The sequence below is a fragment of the Aplidium turbinatum genome, chromosome 1, assembly GCF_918807975.1.
Source record: "Aplidium turbinatum chromosome 1, kaAplTurb1.1, whole genome shotgun sequence".
Taxonomy (NCBI): domain Eukaryota; kingdom Metazoa; phylum Chordata; class Ascidiacea; order Aplousobranchia; family Polyclinidae; genus Aplidium; species Aplidium turbinatum.
In genome coordinates this window covers 13,303,404-13,322,259 of record NC_137472.1, presented here as the reverse complement: position 1 = coordinate 13,322,259, position 18,856 = coordinate 13,303,404, and the positions used below count along the sequence as shown (strand labels likewise).

The 18,856-nt window shown below is 34.5% G+C and overlaps 2 protein-coding genes across 2 annotated transcripts in view; one reads left to right on the top strand and one right to left on the bottom strand.

Annotated features, from left to right (window-relative positions):
• Positions 1 to 15,034, top strand: part of LOC145768879 (chitin synthase chs-2-like) — a 47,319-nt gene extending 32,285 nt beyond the window's left edge. The window contains exons 18-31 of the mRNA XM_082580487.1: positions 2,054 to 2,141; positions 3,333 to 3,486; positions 3,704 to 3,794; positions 6,207 to 6,495; positions 6,866 to 6,995; positions 7,761 to 7,872; positions 8,409 to 8,530; positions 9,168 to 9,265; positions 9,765 to 9,904; positions 10,602 to 10,681; positions 11,051 to 11,138; positions 11,540 to 11,691; positions 12,176 to 12,343; positions 13,295 to 15,034. Coding sequence (XP_082436613.1) covers positions 2,054 to 2,141; positions 3,333 to 3,486; positions 3,704 to 3,794; positions 6,207 to 6,495; positions 6,866 to 6,995; positions 7,761 to 7,872; positions 8,409 to 8,530; positions 9,168 to 9,265; positions 9,765 to 9,904; positions 10,602 to 10,681; positions 11,051 to 11,138; positions 11,540 to 11,691; positions 12,176 to 12,343; positions 13,295 to 13,571 — 1,989 coding nt within the window. The 3' untranslated portion in view covers positions 13,572 to 15,034. The remainder of the gene's footprint in view (positions 1 to 2,053; positions 2,142 to 3,332; positions 3,487 to 3,703; positions 3,795 to 6,206; positions 6,496 to 6,865; positions 6,996 to 7,760; positions 7,873 to 8,408; positions 8,531 to 9,167; positions 9,266 to 9,764; positions 9,905 to 10,601; positions 10,682 to 11,050; positions 11,139 to 11,539; positions 11,692 to 12,175; positions 12,344 to 13,294) is intronic.
• A 2,058-nt stretch (positions 15,035 to 17,092) lies between these two features.
• The window catches only part of LOC145778967 (chitin synthase chs-2-like), a 36,581-nt gene continuing 34,817 nt past the window's right edge, over positions 17,093 to 18,856 (bottom strand). The window contains exons 29-30 of the mRNA XM_082590580.1: positions 17,651 to 17,737; positions 17,093 to 17,231 (exon numbers count right to left, since the gene is read on the bottom strand). Coding sequence (XP_082446706.1) covers positions 17,093 to 17,231; positions 17,651 to 17,737 — 226 coding nt within the window. The remainder of the gene's footprint in view (positions 17,232 to 17,650; positions 17,738 to 18,856) is intronic.

Below are 18,856 nucleotides of genomic sequence, written 5' to 3'. Positions count from 1 at the left end.
TAGTATGGAAGCTTTGTTAAATCTTAAACTTTTTTGTATTCTGCTATTGGATTTTCCACGAAGTCACACAGTCATGTTGTTTTTGCTGGCGGCACTGCTGAACATTTACTTTTGTGAGTAATGCAAACATTAGCTAGGGAATACAGAAAAAGGAAAGTAGCCTACCCATGATAAGTTATACTTTTAAAAAGTTATGTTATTAAACTAAATGCCTGGTGAACAGTCTCATATAATTTTTAGTTAAACTTTTGTTACTAAATTTATTCACAGTTGCAATGTTGTGGCTTGCAAATGGTTTTTAGCTCTTACCCAGACAAATGACGGATTGTGCGACCGAGATTTCATGAGACATATACAGTACTTTAGAGTGATGACTGATGAGAGTTTTGGAACGACACTCGAAAGGGTACCGGTTCGACACCGCTCAAAAGCATGTAGCTGTGTTTATGGCAGACACTTAAAGGCATACCCAAAAGTGAACACAAAGATTGGCTTCCTTGCCTTCCCGTCCACTTCTAAATTTTTAACCACTGAGCGAAAAGTTGAACACGACAACGACTTTAAGATTGAAGTTATTTTGCCAGTTGCTATCGCTGCAATGCATTTTGCAGAAAGTAGGCTACATTTTGGATCCCAGACAAACAAAGCGATGGGTTATAATGAAGTTTTGATCTGTTTTGTTTCACCATTGACTACCATGTCAACATCATAACTTTCTTGTTAAAAATTAAAACGCTAAACTTGGTTAATGCAAAATTACCCCATGCTAAACCTCTTTGATGCTCTTCGCTTGTGAGCTATTTTGTACAGTAGAACAAAAAAAAAAAAAACAAGCCTCCATAGTTAAAAAATCTTGTAACGAGAATGATTTGAGATATTTTCTTGAATTGTGCGTTGTGTAGAATATTTGAATCGCAGTAAAATGAAAGTGTCATGTTGAAACCAATTTGTTATCTTTCCTGTACGCCTATTGTCGGTTTCGTACCTTTACAGTATGGCAAAGATTTGATTAACAGATGCAAAGCTTATATTGTCGTAGGCCTACAACCAATCAAACAAGTTAATTTTTACCATCTCTGGTCCGATGGAGTCGAACTACCGAGTATACGAAAACAGTTCTGTGGTTCTTGGCAAACTGGTAGTGGACATAAAAGCTTCAAATAGGTTATAGTCTCCATTCATGGCCATGCTCCATTCAAATAGGAGTTGTAAATTTTATTGATGAAACAATAAATTTAAAGAGAATGACCAAACTGATAATTAATTTTGCAAGATCACGTGTGTTGGTCACAAACTGAGGTTTATTATCTCACAAAGAAGCAGTGCATGTTTACTAAGGTGTAACTAAACATCGTCCAACTGAACGAAAGTAACTTCAATTGGTTAAAATATTTTGTAACTGCAAACGTGACGTAAATTCAACATTAACTAACCTCGCTTTGGCGTACTACTTCTGACCAGATAACGTTTGAAGAGATGTATGATCTTATTGATGATAAGATCGGTTTCTGTTGATCGTTAAATTACTGCAAACTCAAGGTTTTTGAAAACATTACAACTGAAGCATTTTTATTTTTGATAAGGCTTTTGTTGGTTATGCTGCAAATGGCTGCACTTTTAAATGTTCAAATCATAAAATAAATATTGCACTACAGTAAATTAGTAGTAATCAACATGAACTGGTAGCCCACTAAAGGAGTACTAATTCGCAACAAAAAAGAAGGTTCAACTTACTTAGCTTCGTCAGCGGCACCTGGTGGATGAAATAAATCACATAAAACACTTCAACACAATCGGAAGTTTTTGTTGTCAAGCTTGGTGACCGGCCTTGCATCAGCGTCAGTGATTCAAAGCCTTTACACGTATGTGAAACTGACAGGATTAGGCTCTCAAAGAAGTTTTCCTAGTCCGAGGATAAACGTTCCCTCAATCAAAACAGTTTTTTATATTGTTCGTTAACAGGTTTCATGTTAATTAATCCTGTTCTCACAGGGTATTATCTGGTAAGCTTCTTCATGACATAATTGCTTGAAATTTTGCGTATTATTTACAGGTTGCTGTAGCGGCTATACTGACAATATTGTATGCTTTGGTGATGACTGCAGTGGTTGTTGGAGTTATAGGATCGTTAGCCACAAACTGTAAGTCTTGTTTGCAAATGTATTTGTAAATGACGTTTTAGCTCTCTTGCTTGACAAGCTTCGTTTCGCATATGTACTTTGTATAATTTCGTATGTTACTGACGGGGGGGGACCACGTGAAGGTGCTTGTCTTCCTCCCCGTGTTGGGTGTATATTAAGGAAATAAAAACTATGGTTTTGGACAGAATGGTAGCCTATACATGATTTCCAACAAAAACACCCTGAATAAAGTTAACTAAAAAGTTAATAAAGTTAACTAAAAAGTTAATAAAGTTAACTAAAAAGTTAACTAAAAAGTTAATAAAGTTAACTAAAAAGTTAATAAAGTTAACTAAAAAGTTACTAAAGTTAACTATAAAGTTGCTTTTCTGCCAATGGCCTCCCTTTCTGGATTTGGCACTCGCGCCTTCGTATGTCTAAATTCTATGAAATCTGAGACAAGACTTCTAACACCAAATCCGCTTTTAATTCCATTCTATACGCAATATGAATTGCTGTATATCTAGATTTCGAGTATTAAACTCTCTTCAGTACAGCTTGAATAGCGAATGAATAAACACTACAATGAACCAGTATATATAATGCGAAAACAACACGTAGGCAACAATGACGAAACAAATGCTTCATCATCATTGTCTACCTGGCAGGAGATTTGACAGTAGCGAAACGGTATAAGCGAACAACAGATAAAGGCCAACGGATAAAGCTACAATGCACGTATTTGAAAATCTGCTTTCTGACTAAAGGTGTAAATCTTTTGTAATTAATTATATGCATGAGATATAGAGCATGATATGGGTTATAATCAATTCAGATTATTGCGGCTTTCAAATGTAGACTATAGCCTATTTGCTAAGCCATGGATGTTTTAAAGCAGGACATTTTATCGTGCAACTCTCGTTTCAGAAAATAATTTTCTTAACAACCTCTTAGTGGGCAGTTTGCAGTGTAAAGCTGTAGGTTTACTTTTAATTTGTTTGGCAACCCTAAAATTACGGTTTGTGACCACGTTTGGGGTCTTGGCCAATAGTTTGGGAAGTCTTGTTTCGCAGCACAATACGACAAACCAAAAAATACAACACCAGGTAAATTGCATTTGTTTTGTTTCTTCAGTAATTTTCAACGGCCAAATGAAGATCTTAAATTACGTAAACTTCAATGTTATTACGAGCCTTTTTCCCTTGTTTTCAGCAATCTTCGATCCGAACAACCTATTCATGATAATGTTGGTCGGGCTGTACGCATTTACTGGCATAGTGCATCCACAAGAACTGATGTGCTTGGCTCATGGACTGCTTTATTATCTTTGCGTACCCTCTGCCTTCATTTTCTTGATGGTTTACAGGTGCATATAACACAATAAAAAAGTAGGCATAAACTTGGTAGGCTTAGGGTACTTAAAAAAACTATTGATTTATAATATGCAATACAAAACTTGTATGACTGTTGTCACGTAAACTATGCACTCATTTTTTATTCTAACCAGTCTAATTTTCAAGCCTTTTAGATGTGATATAAACCAGATAAAGACATAAATCTCTTCTAACAAAGAATTACTATAGCTTGGTCAACATGAACAACGTGTCCTGGGGAACAAGAGAGGTGAAAACAGAAGCACCCGCTGTAGAACACGCCAATCAGCAAGCTTTACAAGTACATAATTACAATAAATTAATACATTACACTGGTCAACACACATTTTGGTGCCAAGAAAGTTTTAACGGTTTTGGGATATTTTGATGCCGCTGAATCCGAAAATGACCTTGGTTTTTACGAATTGGCTCTAATTTTTGAGATATTTCATTGTTTTGCTCCAAAAAGTGGGGTATTTCATGTCAAAGCAGCAAATATAGCCTAATATGGTAGCCTACCTCTCAGATGCTGCTGAAAAGTTGTCATACTATGCCTTAGGCTACCAAACGAAAGAATCCTAAGTTTTAGATCAATATCTTAAACGGCTTTTTCATGGTGGCCATTTGAATTTCGGGCGCTACCCTCGTTTTTGACTTGGGGGGGTAGCGAATAGCAATTTCAGCCATTTTCAGAGCCTCATAACTTTTATTGTAATTGTGGTAGAAGACTAAAAATTGCTGTGGTAGTTCATTATAAACTATACTACACAATTCAATAGTAAAAAACAACATCTCGTAATGCATAGGTGTTAGGTGGGTCATCAAAATCTTGTTTTTTGGCCGTATAAGTGTTTTTTTCAATTTTTAAATGCTTCCACCACCCAAACCAATCAAAATATTTTTCTAATACCGAATTATTTGTAATATTTGGAAACTTTTCTTCTGCCAACTTGAATTTGGGAGTTGTGCTGACATTAACAGAGATCTTATGGGGGTCTGAAAACCATATCAGGCAGAAATGGCCCATTTTTACTCCTATGTTTAGAGCCCCAAATGACAGCGTGGGAATTTTATGGTCATACTGAAATTTATACCAGACAAACACATAGGCTACGTTTATTCTTTCATTTCATAAAATAAAATCTTTATAAATCAAACTCCTTCCCTTTAAATTCAATGTCTTTAAAATGTAAGATTTTGGTAATCTTTAGCAAAGAATCGCAAGTCTGCAATGTAGGTCAGAGAAAATTCAACAATGATTTATCATGAAAACAGCGAAAATAAGTAGGTACTATGCTTAGTGATCATAAACGTTGGAATGCTGACACTGTTGACCGTTAATTTATCTTCAAAATGACGCTTTCACCTCAGATGACTTTACAGGTCTTTCGTTGCCATCCTGTTGTGCTGATAGATATTGAATTTGTATGTACTTTTTGTTTGTTTATCGCCAGCAAAACAATAAACTGAACTGAACTCACCCATGAAAAAGTACCCACCTCGAATCAATGAGAGTGGAGATAAAATTGTAGGAAAATGATCAAGTAGTTTTCAAAAATTAAACTGTTTTCAGTTTGCACTATAATTCTGCATTATGCAAAACGCATAGCTCAACTCAGCTTATCTATCATCTATTGACTAAGAAACAGTGGAAGTAGTGTCAGAACATTTTCATAATCTTTTTGGTTAAGCTTGTATTTTCAAGCACTGAATCCGTAGGTTTTAGAGAAATATTTTGATTGATTTGAGTGGTAGAAACATTTGAAAATTGAAAAAAAAAACACTTATACGGGCCAAAAAAACAAGATTTTGATGACCCACCTAACACTTATGCATCAAGAAATGTTGTTTTTTACTATTGAATTGTGTAGTATAGTTTGTAATGAACTAGCACAGCAATTTTTAGTCTTCTACCACAATTACAATAGAAGTTATATGAGGCTCTGAAAGTGGCTGAAATTGCTATTCGCTACCCCCCCCCCCCCCAAGTCAAAAACAAGGGTAGCGCCCGAAATTCAAATGGTTACCATGGAAAAGCCGTAATATTGATCTAAAACTTAGGATTCTTGCGTTTGGTAGCCTAAGGCATAGTATGACAACTTTTCAGCAGCATCTGAGAGGTACCATATACAAGATATCTTCATATTGGCTGTTTTGATATGAAATGACCCACTTTTTAACTTTAGAGCAAAACCATAAAATATCTCAAAAATTAGAGCCACATCAAAGAAACCGATGTTATTTTCGAATTCAGTGGCCAAAAATTGCCTAGAAACCGTTAAAATATCTTCGGCACTCGGAAATTTTTTTTTTTTTGTTGGCCAGTGATTGTTATATTATACATATTATTATTGCTATCATCATATCACAAATCCTTACAAGTACGTAGCTACAAAAGAGATAAAAAGATGTGAATAACTTAATACATTATCATTTATTTATTCTGATTTTTTTCATTATTATTGTTATCACTTAGTAGCGGATAATTTACACTGTGTGGTTGACTTAAATGTCGAAGATGTTTAGCTATGGATGACTAATCGTCATAAGCAATGAAAAATAACGATGCTTTCACAAGGCTATGAAATACTATTGAAAAACTTTGCTCTGGTAAAATTGGAGTAGTTTGCTTCTTTATCGTGATAAGCAGCTTCCACATTTCTACAAGAATGACTGAGGCATTGAAAAACTTTTAATGTATTTTTCATTTTAGGAAGTTGCTTCTCAATCAAAAGGAAAGAGTTTACAACTTGGTCCTGAAGGATCTATTTACGACGGCCCTACATCCTCTGATGGATACTACAGCTGTGGTCTCGGAAACTTGTGTCAGTGTGCTTTGTGCATCACGCCTAAACCGCCAACCTACCACCCAGTGCCAACAACTGAAGTTAAACACACTCAACCAACTCGAAGGATGACTCAAGCGCAACGTCGTCCGACCTTGGCCCACAGGCAATCGCACTACAAGAAATTCAGCCAAGCAAAAGCCAGACAAATAACAGGTGAAAATAGAACTGTTTTATGTAGAATAGAGTCCTGTTGTTGTCTCATATTACAAGTCATTGTTTCATTTTATCTGAACTTTATGTACTGTGTTCTCAAGACAAAGATTAATATCTTTACCACTCCTAAGAAAAGTTTGTAGTCCAGACTAAAACATTTTTTAAAGGCAGCCACATAGCAATCAATACAGTATTTGTCTTCATCATACAACTCAAGCATATCTGCCATGGTACAGCTAATGATGGTACAAACAGATCTACACATAATAAGCTTGCAATACTAATGTTGGTACTACTTGTGGTAATTACTGTGGTTGCATTAATTGCGCCAACATCATGTGATGGTTCCGAATGACCTTTGCTAAAACAGGTTTGGAACCCGAAAGAATTGAACAAAGTCTCCAAAAGCGAATGTCTGTAGCTCAGCTCCGGCGTATGAGCACGCGTAACTTGTTGGGAAGTGAGCCAATCACTACTTCAAGCGTCAGAAAAATGTCCACGTGAGTCTTTGAAAGTATATTTGAAAATGTTGAATGAAAGTTTTGGTTCTTTTCATCTTTGGATTAAGAAACATTTTTTTAAATATTTTTCCTGTATCAACACTTCATAATAAAGAAAATAAAAGACCTTATATATTAAAATGTCTGTATTACGTTATCTCATTTACGTATGCTTGCGTGTAAAACGTGCCACAAGCATACGTCTCACCTAAGAAGGGACTTATGCTTGTAGCAGATTTTACAACAAAAACCTCTGTTTGAAAGCAATTTATGTTTTAAAAATCTTATTTGAGGGATTTGGATTGCCTGAATTTGAGAATAAAAAACAGCAATGTCATCAAATTAACGAGATTTTCAAAGCAATGCAGCAAATAAGCGTGATTGCTTGCACAAATAAGCGCTAGTGGACAAGTGATCAAAAACCACGCGTTTGGAAAAAGTGCGGTACTGATGAGGTTTCAGTACTTAATTGATGAAGTACTGATGAGGCTGTGGTTCTGATGAAACAGTGATACTGATGAGTCCACGATATTAGTGAGACTGTGGTACAAATGATACAACTGTACTGATGAGGTACTGATGAGGCCTATGTATTACTGATGAGACTACTTCACTGATAAATCTGATGATTTGATGAGACCACGGTACTGATGAGGCAACAGCAACATCTGCCGCTTCACTTTTTTCTCGATCTGCTCTTAATATGTGCATTGAAGAATAGAAGAAAAATTATTCACTTGATGTAGATTTTCATTTGGTTTTCAGGCGCCAACGCCGTATGTCCAAACGCAGCGCCCAACACCACCTTGGCGAAGATAATGCAAGAATGTCTGAAGATGCCGAAATGCTTTCCCACGAATTGTTAGAAGATGATGAAGTGCGTTGTGACAATAACAAATATTTAAATTAAACCAATTTTATAAAGGTTAAAATAATCAATATTGTTTTAATATGATAATGTTCCGTAGTCAACTTATAGTCAGGTTAGATGAGTGAAGGCTGCATATTTCTTTAGCATGGAACACACGTAAAATGATTCATGAAACTTACTCACAACTGCTTTAAATTTAAATTACCGTAGAATAAAATGTATTTTCTCTTCTCTATCTCTTTAGTGTACAAATCATCACTTTGTAATAAGCACAGGACTTTTGAGAGGTCATTATTTATAGAAGTGTTTATTGTTACACCCAGGTATCACAACCGTTCTCTGATAATTACTTTTTTATCGTTTGGTGAGATTATTTTTAAATTTTGATAAGAACACATGACTTTTCCATCTTCGGACGTGCACGATAGTCACGATTTTGTGTAAAAGATTAAACATTGTACAACACATTGCAGCCTCAACAATCTTAAACATGCTGCTGAGCGTTTTTTTTAATGTATATTTCAAATATCATATGCTTCCAGTTTGACCAAGAATTAGATGAAGATGATTATGATGATGTTGTTGGAGTTGAACGGATGCAGGAAGAAGAAGAAGAGATGTTGTACTGGTTGATTGATGGATCTTTGGAAGACGGCTTAATTGAGTAAATAATTTTTTTTAAAGATTTGAAAGGCCTGTCTGGAAATTTTATATTCAAGTATGTTTTCTTTGTCTAATCTGTTTACAAGTATGAAATTTAACATAATTTTAACATTCTGCCATTACTACTTTATTGTATCGTTTCTGAACGATACAATATGCACTTAATTAAACGCCTAGAGCACGGCTACTCAAGTAATGTTAACAAAGGTCCAGTTTGACAAGTTGTATATTTTTAGCGGTCCGGTGAACAAGTTATTTCACACGCAACCACGAAAGTTAAACTATCTGTACCAAACCACTTTCTTAGGTAAAATGTAACTCGACTTGGAGTTTTGACAAAGCTTTGAGGGGTCCCCAGCTACTAGGATAACACAGAAAAAATTGCTTTCTCCCAGTAGAAATTTATTTAAAGAGGCCTTGAAACGTTGCAATGAAGTTATTATTCCAGAAGCCCTAGGTTCCACATCAACATCCAGAAGGTCCGGATGCGGACTGCGGTCCGCTAGTTGAGTAGCCCTGGCCTAGAGATTAAGGGTCTTAAAAGTTTTTTTACAGTTAGGTTTTTTTTTGGAAGCTAAAGGTCCTGTTGTATATTTATTGACAGCGTATTCTCATATCAATGATGTCGTATGCTTTAGATATTTGGACAATGAAGAACGCGACTTTTGGAAATACCTGATCGATAAATATCTCTATCCCCTCGACGAAGACAAGAAAGAAAAAGATCGAATCAAAAGTAAAAATCTTTGAACTTATCCACTGATGATTAAAAAACCACTCACGTTTCTAGTTTATATGCTACAATGAGCATGTCCCATAAATAGTAAAAAACATTTGTTTGATTGTCACATGTCGGATTCGTTATTTTTAAAAGAAAATTAATGAGCTGAACTCTACCTTTTCGAATAACTTTGGTTCGATTCTTGAGGTATGTTCTTCTGGAAAGCACTTCGGTGACAGTTTTCACCTCAAAACTTTGTAGATGTAATAATTCATTGGCAATAACATACTCGAACCGAAATGTGTCTTCTTTAATCTCGGGTAGGCTACTCGGCATGCGTGAACAGTTCAAAGTCTTTACAAGTACAGCATGCAAAACTGCCAATATTTATAGCTAACTAAACAAAGCAATCCTCGTTTGCTTATAATTATGTCACATTTGCATCACAATCACGTCAATTACATCACAATGACTGACTGACTGCAATGACTACTTTACGATTACGTCTTTGCAGGTAATTTGATCGACCTCAGAAACCAAGTGACTGGAGCATATTTTCTCCTCAATGCTCTGTGGCTGATCCTCAATTTTGCGCTCCAGCTTACCATCACCGATATCTCCATCTCCTTTTGGGTTGCTGGAGTAAAAGTGACGGTACGTTTACCGTAGGAAAATAACTTTGCTTTTTGATAAAAAAATCATCTGCTTTTTACTATTCAACTTAAAGAATCATCTGAGATAGATAGCAAAAAATGTTTGCTTTTTGTTACGAATAAAATACATTTTAACAATAATATGTTAGTAAGAGTTCGCAAAAACGTAGCAGGTTTATGGAGTGGTAGCCTAAATCTTGCAAAAACCCAACTAGTGGAAAACAGGCTAGCACCAATGAAAAACCTTCAAATATAATAATGTAAAGGTATTTTTTGTTTTGTTTATGTAGCATGAAAATAATTATCAATCCATGCTGTTTTCTAGTGGGGAAGCGTTAGAAAGAGTAAAACTTGAGATCAATTAGCTTTAACTTCCTTACAGCAATCAAAATTTAGTCTTTATAATATCGTTACTGTAGTCAGAAATTTTAGTCTAACTACTGCATCTACAGTATCTTTAAAAATTGATAGAGGTTTAAATCACCATCAAATGAGAAAAAAATCAAATTGAATTACTCAAGCATAGCCTACCTTCAGCAAGGGACATTGATGAAAAATTTTGACTTCAAAAGCAAATTGTTTTGAGTTTACATTACGACAATTGGTGTATTGATTATACAAAAGAATGTTGTATAAATCTGTAGGCAGTGAAACTTGAGTCAATTATTTCATGATACATATTTGCCTGATTCTTCTAGGTCAACCCTGTATCGTTTGCCTTCCTCATATTTTTCCTTGTCATCCTGGTCATACAATTCACATGCATGATGATGCACAGGTTTGTAATGTTCATTCTAATGTATGTGCAAGAATATCTATATTTAAATATTTAACTGCCGACTTATACAGACTATACAATGTGAAATGATAGTTAGTGAGACGCTACGTGTGTTCGTAAATAAAGTATTTTAATGGAGGTGAGTAACCATTTGCAAATGAGGTCTACATCTAGAATTACATTAAGCATAATCTAAACAATAAATATTATTAATACTACAAAAAGTGCTCAATGCCAAGCAGCGAGTTACATCTAATATAGTTATTACTCTCTAAACACCTCTACAGCCTGTTTTACTCCAAAAAGAAGATCATCAGAAGGTTCTTATTCAAATAGAATAATCTATATCATCACATTATTATCGTACAGATGGTCAACAGCATTGCATTTGCTTTCTGTGACATCACTGAAATGGGTAGATGGACGTGAAGGCATCAAGAACGTCAAAAACAAAGATGTAAGCTTAGAATTAGTTGCCTTAATAAGATTATTATTTTAATTATATTTGATGATATCTTTTTATCTATCAAATAGAAAAATACTAAGTCAAAGTAATATGCTAATAAGTGATAGAAAATTAGAAAAGACGCTCAAGTTGAGGCATCCATCGCTTTTTATAATATGCTTTAGATTGTTCAATACTCAAAGTTTTGACACAGCTCGTAAATTCTTACTTAATGGTAGCATTTTCTAATATTAATAAAGTATTGTTATTAATACCGAATGCTTAATAATCTTATTATATCATTGTTATATTTATTTTTAGTCCTCTTCTTTCTGGACGTTGGTTTATTTTTGAACAACTGCAGATCATTATGTATCTCACTCTTTTTTCAAATATGTTACAACTGTTTTCAGTTGGAACAAGCTCTTGAAAAGCAAAAATATATAGTACAGAAGAAAAAAGCAAAGCAAAACGGAGTCGTTGCAAAGAGCGTAGAAGATCCGTTGGATAAAGATGTTCCTCCGGTGTCGAATTTTTCCATGAAGGGTCGAGATAAATTTGAACAGTGAGTTATTTTTGTCAATTATAACTGCAACTTTAAACGTATAAATTAATGAAAGAGTTCACAGTAAACTATATAATTAAATTACGACCTAAAATTTGTAGCCCATTTTTTGCAACCATTTCTCAATCATAGCTTAATTTGTAGTTTTAGCTCAAAAGTGTTCCAATAGGTTCTTAATGAAATATTTTGATTTTATGGTACAGTACATAAAAATTCTTTATTGTTAAAACAAATATTAGATTAAAAATTATTAAAACTGTCTTCAAGGTTTAATCCTTTTTTACCTGAAAACTTGCACATTTTACAAAAGTCCACTCACATTCCGACTGCATCTTTAATACGCTACCGGCGCCATACTTTCTTGTTAAACCACAAAAGTCTGTAAACTCGCTAAAATAGCATCCTAGCTCAGGTTTGCAAATTTTTTTTGTGTCTTTGTTCAAGGCAACAACGTTCTTTCATCAGTTTATTTATATGTCTGCAGTTCTGGAGGGCACACCAACCCTGCGTATGATGTGGTCGAATCTCAGTTTGAAGAGAATGAATCCTCGGACGATATTGAAGAAAGAGAGAATCCTTACGAGCAAATATCTCCAAGTGGATTCAGTAAAGCGGCAGGCAAGCTTAGCTTCTCTGGATATCCTTCCAAAAAGTAAGATTTTTTTTAGTCTGTTCCACTTAGGTTTAACAACTCCAATAAAAAAACACATTTATTTCATTACAACAGTTTATCAGAAATAACACGTGTTTGTTTTTTTCTCGCATCTCGTATCCATATATTACACCAAGTGGTTGAAGAATTAGATTAATTGGACGGGAAGGCAAGTAAGCGTGTTTGTGTCGCTACTTTAAATGAACCCTTAAAATTCTGATTTTTTTTTTTTCACTTGAAAACCTCAGTAAAAGCTACTCTAAAAATATCATTTTATATCCCTTTAAAAATCACGTTTTGTCACACCATCATCATCATTATATTCCTTCCTCGTATTGAGGGTTGGATACAATGCGCCATTGTTCTCGACCATGAGCTGTGCGTACTGCACTTTCATAATTTAATTTTCTCCATTTATTGTCACACCAGCCTTGTGGTATTAGACTTTCATTTACCGTATTTCAGACAAAAGTATTTCATACTCAGATTTACAGTACTTTACAGTGGTCTTTAGATAAAAGTGCCTACATCATGTTCAGTAAAACATAGCTTTTTGGGTTGTGTTGACACCCCCAGGTGATCTTATTTGAAAAACAATGTGTTGGTTTGTTGGTCGTCAATTTGTTGGTTTTCTTCAAATTTAGAGCGATTTGAAGAGATAGTTAGCCTGGTTCATTTCAACCCAGCGGTGAATGAAACATTAAATGTTACATTCAATGTCAAAATAGTTTCCATTACTTTCAATGAATGTACATTTTGTTTACAAACGAATTTATTTTCACACTAGTCGGTTTAATCATAAACAATCAAACAAATCAGAAGATATTTTATTTTCATTGTATATTGTTTCACGACACTTTGATAAGTAGTGTCTGCATTGCAAAGTGCTACGATACCCAATGAATAAGTAACAAACTCTATTCATCATCAATATTATTACAAATGTTGTAGATACGGGGCTCTGGATGACATATCGTCTGCTCAATCTTCCAGCAACTCATACGAGATGGATCAAGTAGGCGTAGAATCTCCTAAAGAAGATCTTCTTCCGCAGAAAACAGGCAAGAGGTCGGTTTTCAGTAGTCCTGATGTGGATGATTTAATGGAAAAACAGATCCAGGCCATCGTCCACCATCAGAATGATGCGGAAGGTAAACATAAATCCCATGGAGGTGGTGTACATTTTGCTGTGCCTGATGAGCAAGGCGAAGGAAGTACGTCATTGTGACGTGGAAGAGTGCTGATGACACTGTCGTGACGTCAAAGTTTGCTGATTTAGTATTATATTTCGCTTGCTAATATTTTTGTGTTAGATTGTAGTATAAATCCTCGTCAAATTGTTTCTGTAAACAAATATGTTATCATTTGCTAAATATATTATCCTCCCAAGGATAAAGTAATATTTAAAACAAACTACCTATGTGAAATTTGTTCACTCTTTGGAGCACTTTAACGAAAATAAGTTTTTAAAAACACAAGTTACAGCAATGGATGATATCTAGTGATTGAAAAACTGAATCTCATAAGATAAGCCGCAAAAAGCAATGTCATGGGAGAAATAAAGTTTGGGTTGTAAAATGTTTACTGTTGAACTCTTCAGCTAAAGTGGATACGTGCATGCCAACTCTTACAAGAGAAAATATTGATTAATTTGTTTTTACCAAGTTTTGTGATAAATAATTAAAGTAACTTGCGTTCTTCTGGTGACTATTTACTAGGTTACCTCCTGATGTTAAAGATGATAACTAGTTTTTTGTATTTCCGACGTTTCGTCAGTCAGCACGACTAACTTTATCAAGGGAGCTGACTGACGAAACGTCGGAAATACAAAAAACTAGTTATCATCTTTAACATCAGGAGGTAACCTAGTAAATTGTCACCAGAAGAACGCAAGTTACTTTAATTATCAGATCTGTCTCTGTTTTTTGTGATAAATATTAAAATAAAAATTAATTTCAAATATTGAAAAGATGTTTTATGTTGTTCATGTATATCAAACTTTATCATGTTTTATTTTATTTTTTTGAAATACAATTCTAATTTTAGAACCACACGTTTTAGAGAATATGCAGTACAATTGGCCTTCATTTTTTTTCTACTGTACTTTCATTCCTTTGAATTATCTCTAAATTAATACTGTTAATTTGTTTCGTAAAACGTATCAGAAAACACAGCAACTGCTAAAGTAGCATATTTTGACGCGACAAACAAAAACGATTTTTATATGTTATTAAGCACGTTTTTTGTAGCCTTTATTTAATTATGTTCATATCATATGTATTGTATACATGTAATTGTAGAATTTATGTTATTACGTAATAAAGCACTATAAAATCATTCAATAACTCCATACCCATGTTCTATTTCACGAGTAGGCTGAATAAAACGTTTATAAATGCGTTACAATAAAATGTAACCGACAGTATAAAAATGCAAAGATATGTTATACGTTCTTTTTTTTGGTTATAATTTTTTGCGTAGAATAAATCCTGCTCTTTGAATTGTTTGAATGATGCTCAGAGCACTGATCTACTTTTTTGAGAAGATTTCTTAAACTTTTCTGAGTGCTAATGCTACAGTACGAAAGATCGGACCTCGATTAAAAATTATTAATTGTTTCTAATAGTTTTATGCTTTGAAATTATACTCGGAAGGAACGAAAATACAAATAAAATAGATCGTGATATTTCATGGAAAACATAAAATACTTACAGAAGAGAAACAGAAAATTTCATAACATAGATTTACAGTTTTTATAAGCCTGTTTTATGGCGTTGACTTTTTTCCTCGTGGGAGTTAAAAGAAAATAGATGTACATTTTTTCTTGTAGCTATTGTAAGATTTAAGACGCATAGCTTTAATACCAGCTTCATAGTCGCATGGATTACATTGCTTTTAGCTTCTATTGTAGGCTACTAAAGAATTTGGTTTGTTGGTTTTTATACGCGGATACTTGTACAGTAGAGAATACTTCGCATACTTGTAGAGAATTTGAACCACTGACATATCTACGTTTACCGAAAGTAACAGGAATGCGAAAAGTTTCTGTTTGTCAAAGTGTTGCTGTCTGTGAATTATTGCATCCACTAGATGCCGCTGATTGCACCACAGCCCTGAAAGTGCGTTGCTCAAGCGCAAACACTAAGAGTCGAACTAGCGCTGCTTGATCTTGCAAAGCGCTTTTAGCTGTCAGTTGATTGGACTTAGATGGAATATCCCATACTTACTCTGCAATAGCTGCTAAAAGAAAATATAAAGTTCACTGGTTCTAAAATATTGCCAGAAGCGTGACAGTGTTCGCATCCACAGTGCGTTACAGCATGCTGGGTTACTACATGGAAATCTCAGAGTGCTCAATGGTTCATACAAAACTCGATAAAAAATCTCACCGAAAGCAAAGGCAACATGAGGTGAATGCAATTAACGTGACTGGTACACCACCCAACTGAATTAGCCGATGTCACTTTTTTTCAAGTTTGCAAAAACAGAAAATATTTACGTTTACCGAAAGTAACAGTAATGAGAAAAGTTTCTGATTGTCAAAGTGTTGCTGTCTGTGAATTATTGCATCCACTATATGCCGCTGATTGCACCACAGCCCTGAAACTGCGTTGCTCAAGCGCACACACTGAGAGTCGAACTAGCGCTGCTTGATCTTGCAGTTTCTTCAAGCACAAAGTTGGGTGCTTGACCAACTGAGCTACTAGAGCAAAGAAAATAAAATAGATTTGTTATAAGCCACTGTATAAGTGTATCATAACCGTAGTAAATCTTTCAGCAAAATGCAAAGCTTGCTTGAATGCAGCGAATTTATCCAAAAATATTTTTTGAGCAACAGCAATAACAGTAACTTACAGCTTTCGTGATTTAACGCCTGTACTCACGATCACAGAGCTATGTAATAGTAATAATGCATGAGTAAGAACGCAAACTCTACGACTACGCAGAAGAAAAGTGCCAAACAAAGAAATAATTATTGCGCACTTTCAAGTAAGTGCCCTTGACATAAAATTATAAAAGTTATAGCAAAATAATAGAAATTCTCAACAGAACAAACAAAGTAATTCATGAAATAAACATGTAACAGTAAAACAATAATGAATTTTGCCAATTGATGTACATCAGCGCACTTGAAAGCATGTCGAAAGCATTTAACACCTGCTATGTAGGCTACATTAACACCTTAAACTTAACTTTTTACATCAGGCTACAAAACAAGTGAAGCTTACATCTTACTGAAAAAAATCTACAGTTATAAAGATGGAGACCACTGCATACTTTAAAAAATGTCAAAACTACAGCTTCTGACGAAATGAACAAAATAGGCGAATATAATCACAAAAATCTTTTATAAAAGATTAACTAGCCTATACCTCGAAAAAGATATTTTTTATTCTTAGTGAATGAAAGATTGATACAAAATAAAAGGATGTGGCAAAACGAGGTCATGGTTCTTCACAAGGATGACACCAATTAACGGAATGCAGAGAATACTACAACATGCTATGGGTATAGTGCTACTTAGTTAAACAATTGGCTACTCTACTGTACGCCATGTGTAAGTTACTTTCAAAGATTTTTCAACAATAAAATATTAAATTAAATATTAAATTATTATAATAAATTAAATAAACCGATTTTTCTGATTTGGTGTGATATTGTTTACTTTAAATAAAATATTACCCTGAAATTTTTTTATTGTTTTCTGAAATCATTTTCTAACAACAATTTAATTGAATATCACTTGTTTCAAAAAGTAAGAGCATCATTCACTACGTCTGAATAAGAGTTTCCATTCATATGTACATCCGTTCTGACACTTTGCAACTCAATTTCATTGCTGGTTTTGAATGAAAGAGATGAAGTGCTTTGAGGAGTGTGTGGTATGCTGCAAAGGAAATATATATTATTGTTAAATTAGCTGTGTTGCAAACTCGAATGAGGCAGTTCAATGTTCATACTTACGTTGCATGCAAAGTTTCAGTTGTAGATAATGGCATTAAAACAAAAATCTAACATAACAGCGTGACAAAGTAGGCTACAACGCAATTTTGCGGCATAAATAGTATCTTGGTTTCATTCAAATAGAAATTTTGATGATCTTAGTTGAATAATATTACAGTCAACAGAGACTAAACATCTTGCTTTAAGACCACCAATTAATTATTTTTATATGCTACTATGTCATGTGTAATTAACATACGAGGCAAGCTTTCTTCCGCACGATTTAGAAATTTCTGCACATAGCGATGTTTGCAATACTCTATTTAAAATCTGCTTAGGTTTTTCTTTGAAAACAAATTCTACCTGGAAGTATAATTATTGTCTTCTTCACTTCCTTCTTCGATATCCTCCATTTTGCATGATTTATTTTCAAAGCTTGTAGTTGATTGGCTGAATTGAAAGTAGATACTTAGTTTATACGTTTCCATAAAATATATCACGACATTCAATTTTAAGTAACATGATGTCACCCATGGAAATAGCATAAGATTTTACTTTCACTTTAGAGCCGTTTGATATTCGTTAAGTGGACAGGAGTTTGAAACTGTGCAACAAGTATGTTAAGATTCGCTAAAAAAAACTTCCGCTATAAAAGTAACGCTAAGATTTCGCAAGTCCTAAGGATTACATTGCTCCTAATACAGGGGTTCTTAAACTGGGGTCCGTGGACCCCTAAGGGGTCCACGGACTAGTTTTAGGGGGTCCATAAAGGACCAATGGAAATCTTAGTGTATAATTCCAAAAATAGAATAAATCTTTCAAAAGAAAAGAGATTAAGTTCAAACAACGCTGATGATTTTCCTTAGGTCATCGTTACTCATTGCTTTTTGCATCGCCATGCATAGCATCGAAAACTCTCCCAACAAATTTTGTCTGGTAATGTGAAAATCGTTTATTTTATCAGAGCTTGTGCTTTGAACCATCGAATATTCAAGAGGTTATGTCAAGAAATTGGAGCGAAGCGCTTTTTCTTTTTTTCTAAGAGACAAAAATATTGAACTCTCAAAGCAGTTTAACACTGAAGAGTTTATTCGAGGGTTAGCTTACTTGGCTGATGTTTTTACTCATATGAATGAGGTACCGGTACATCGTTGATGGTTCTATTCAAGGCCCTGCTGTTGCAAGTAAGGACGCTTCTGAAAAACTTAAAGCTTTTCAGGACAAGTTATCTCTGTGGAAAAGGAGATTGGAGACTAATAACTATTCTAATATCTCAACGTTGTAAGAATTGATGCTTTAAAATGGAATTGCAGTTTATAATGCTCTACCATCTTCTCTGCACACAGACATGTGCAGACATTTGGAAGCATTGTAAAACTCTTTCAGAGGTTACTGCTTAGACGCAAAGGATATTAAATATACAGCATGGATATGTTACCCTTTCCTCGTAGAACTGGAATCTATCAGTGATGGGGACCTTACAAAAGATGAGTTCATTGAACTAAGGGCAATGGAATCGTTAATAATGTCCTTCAATTCGAAAAGTATTGGCGATTATTGGAGTTCGTT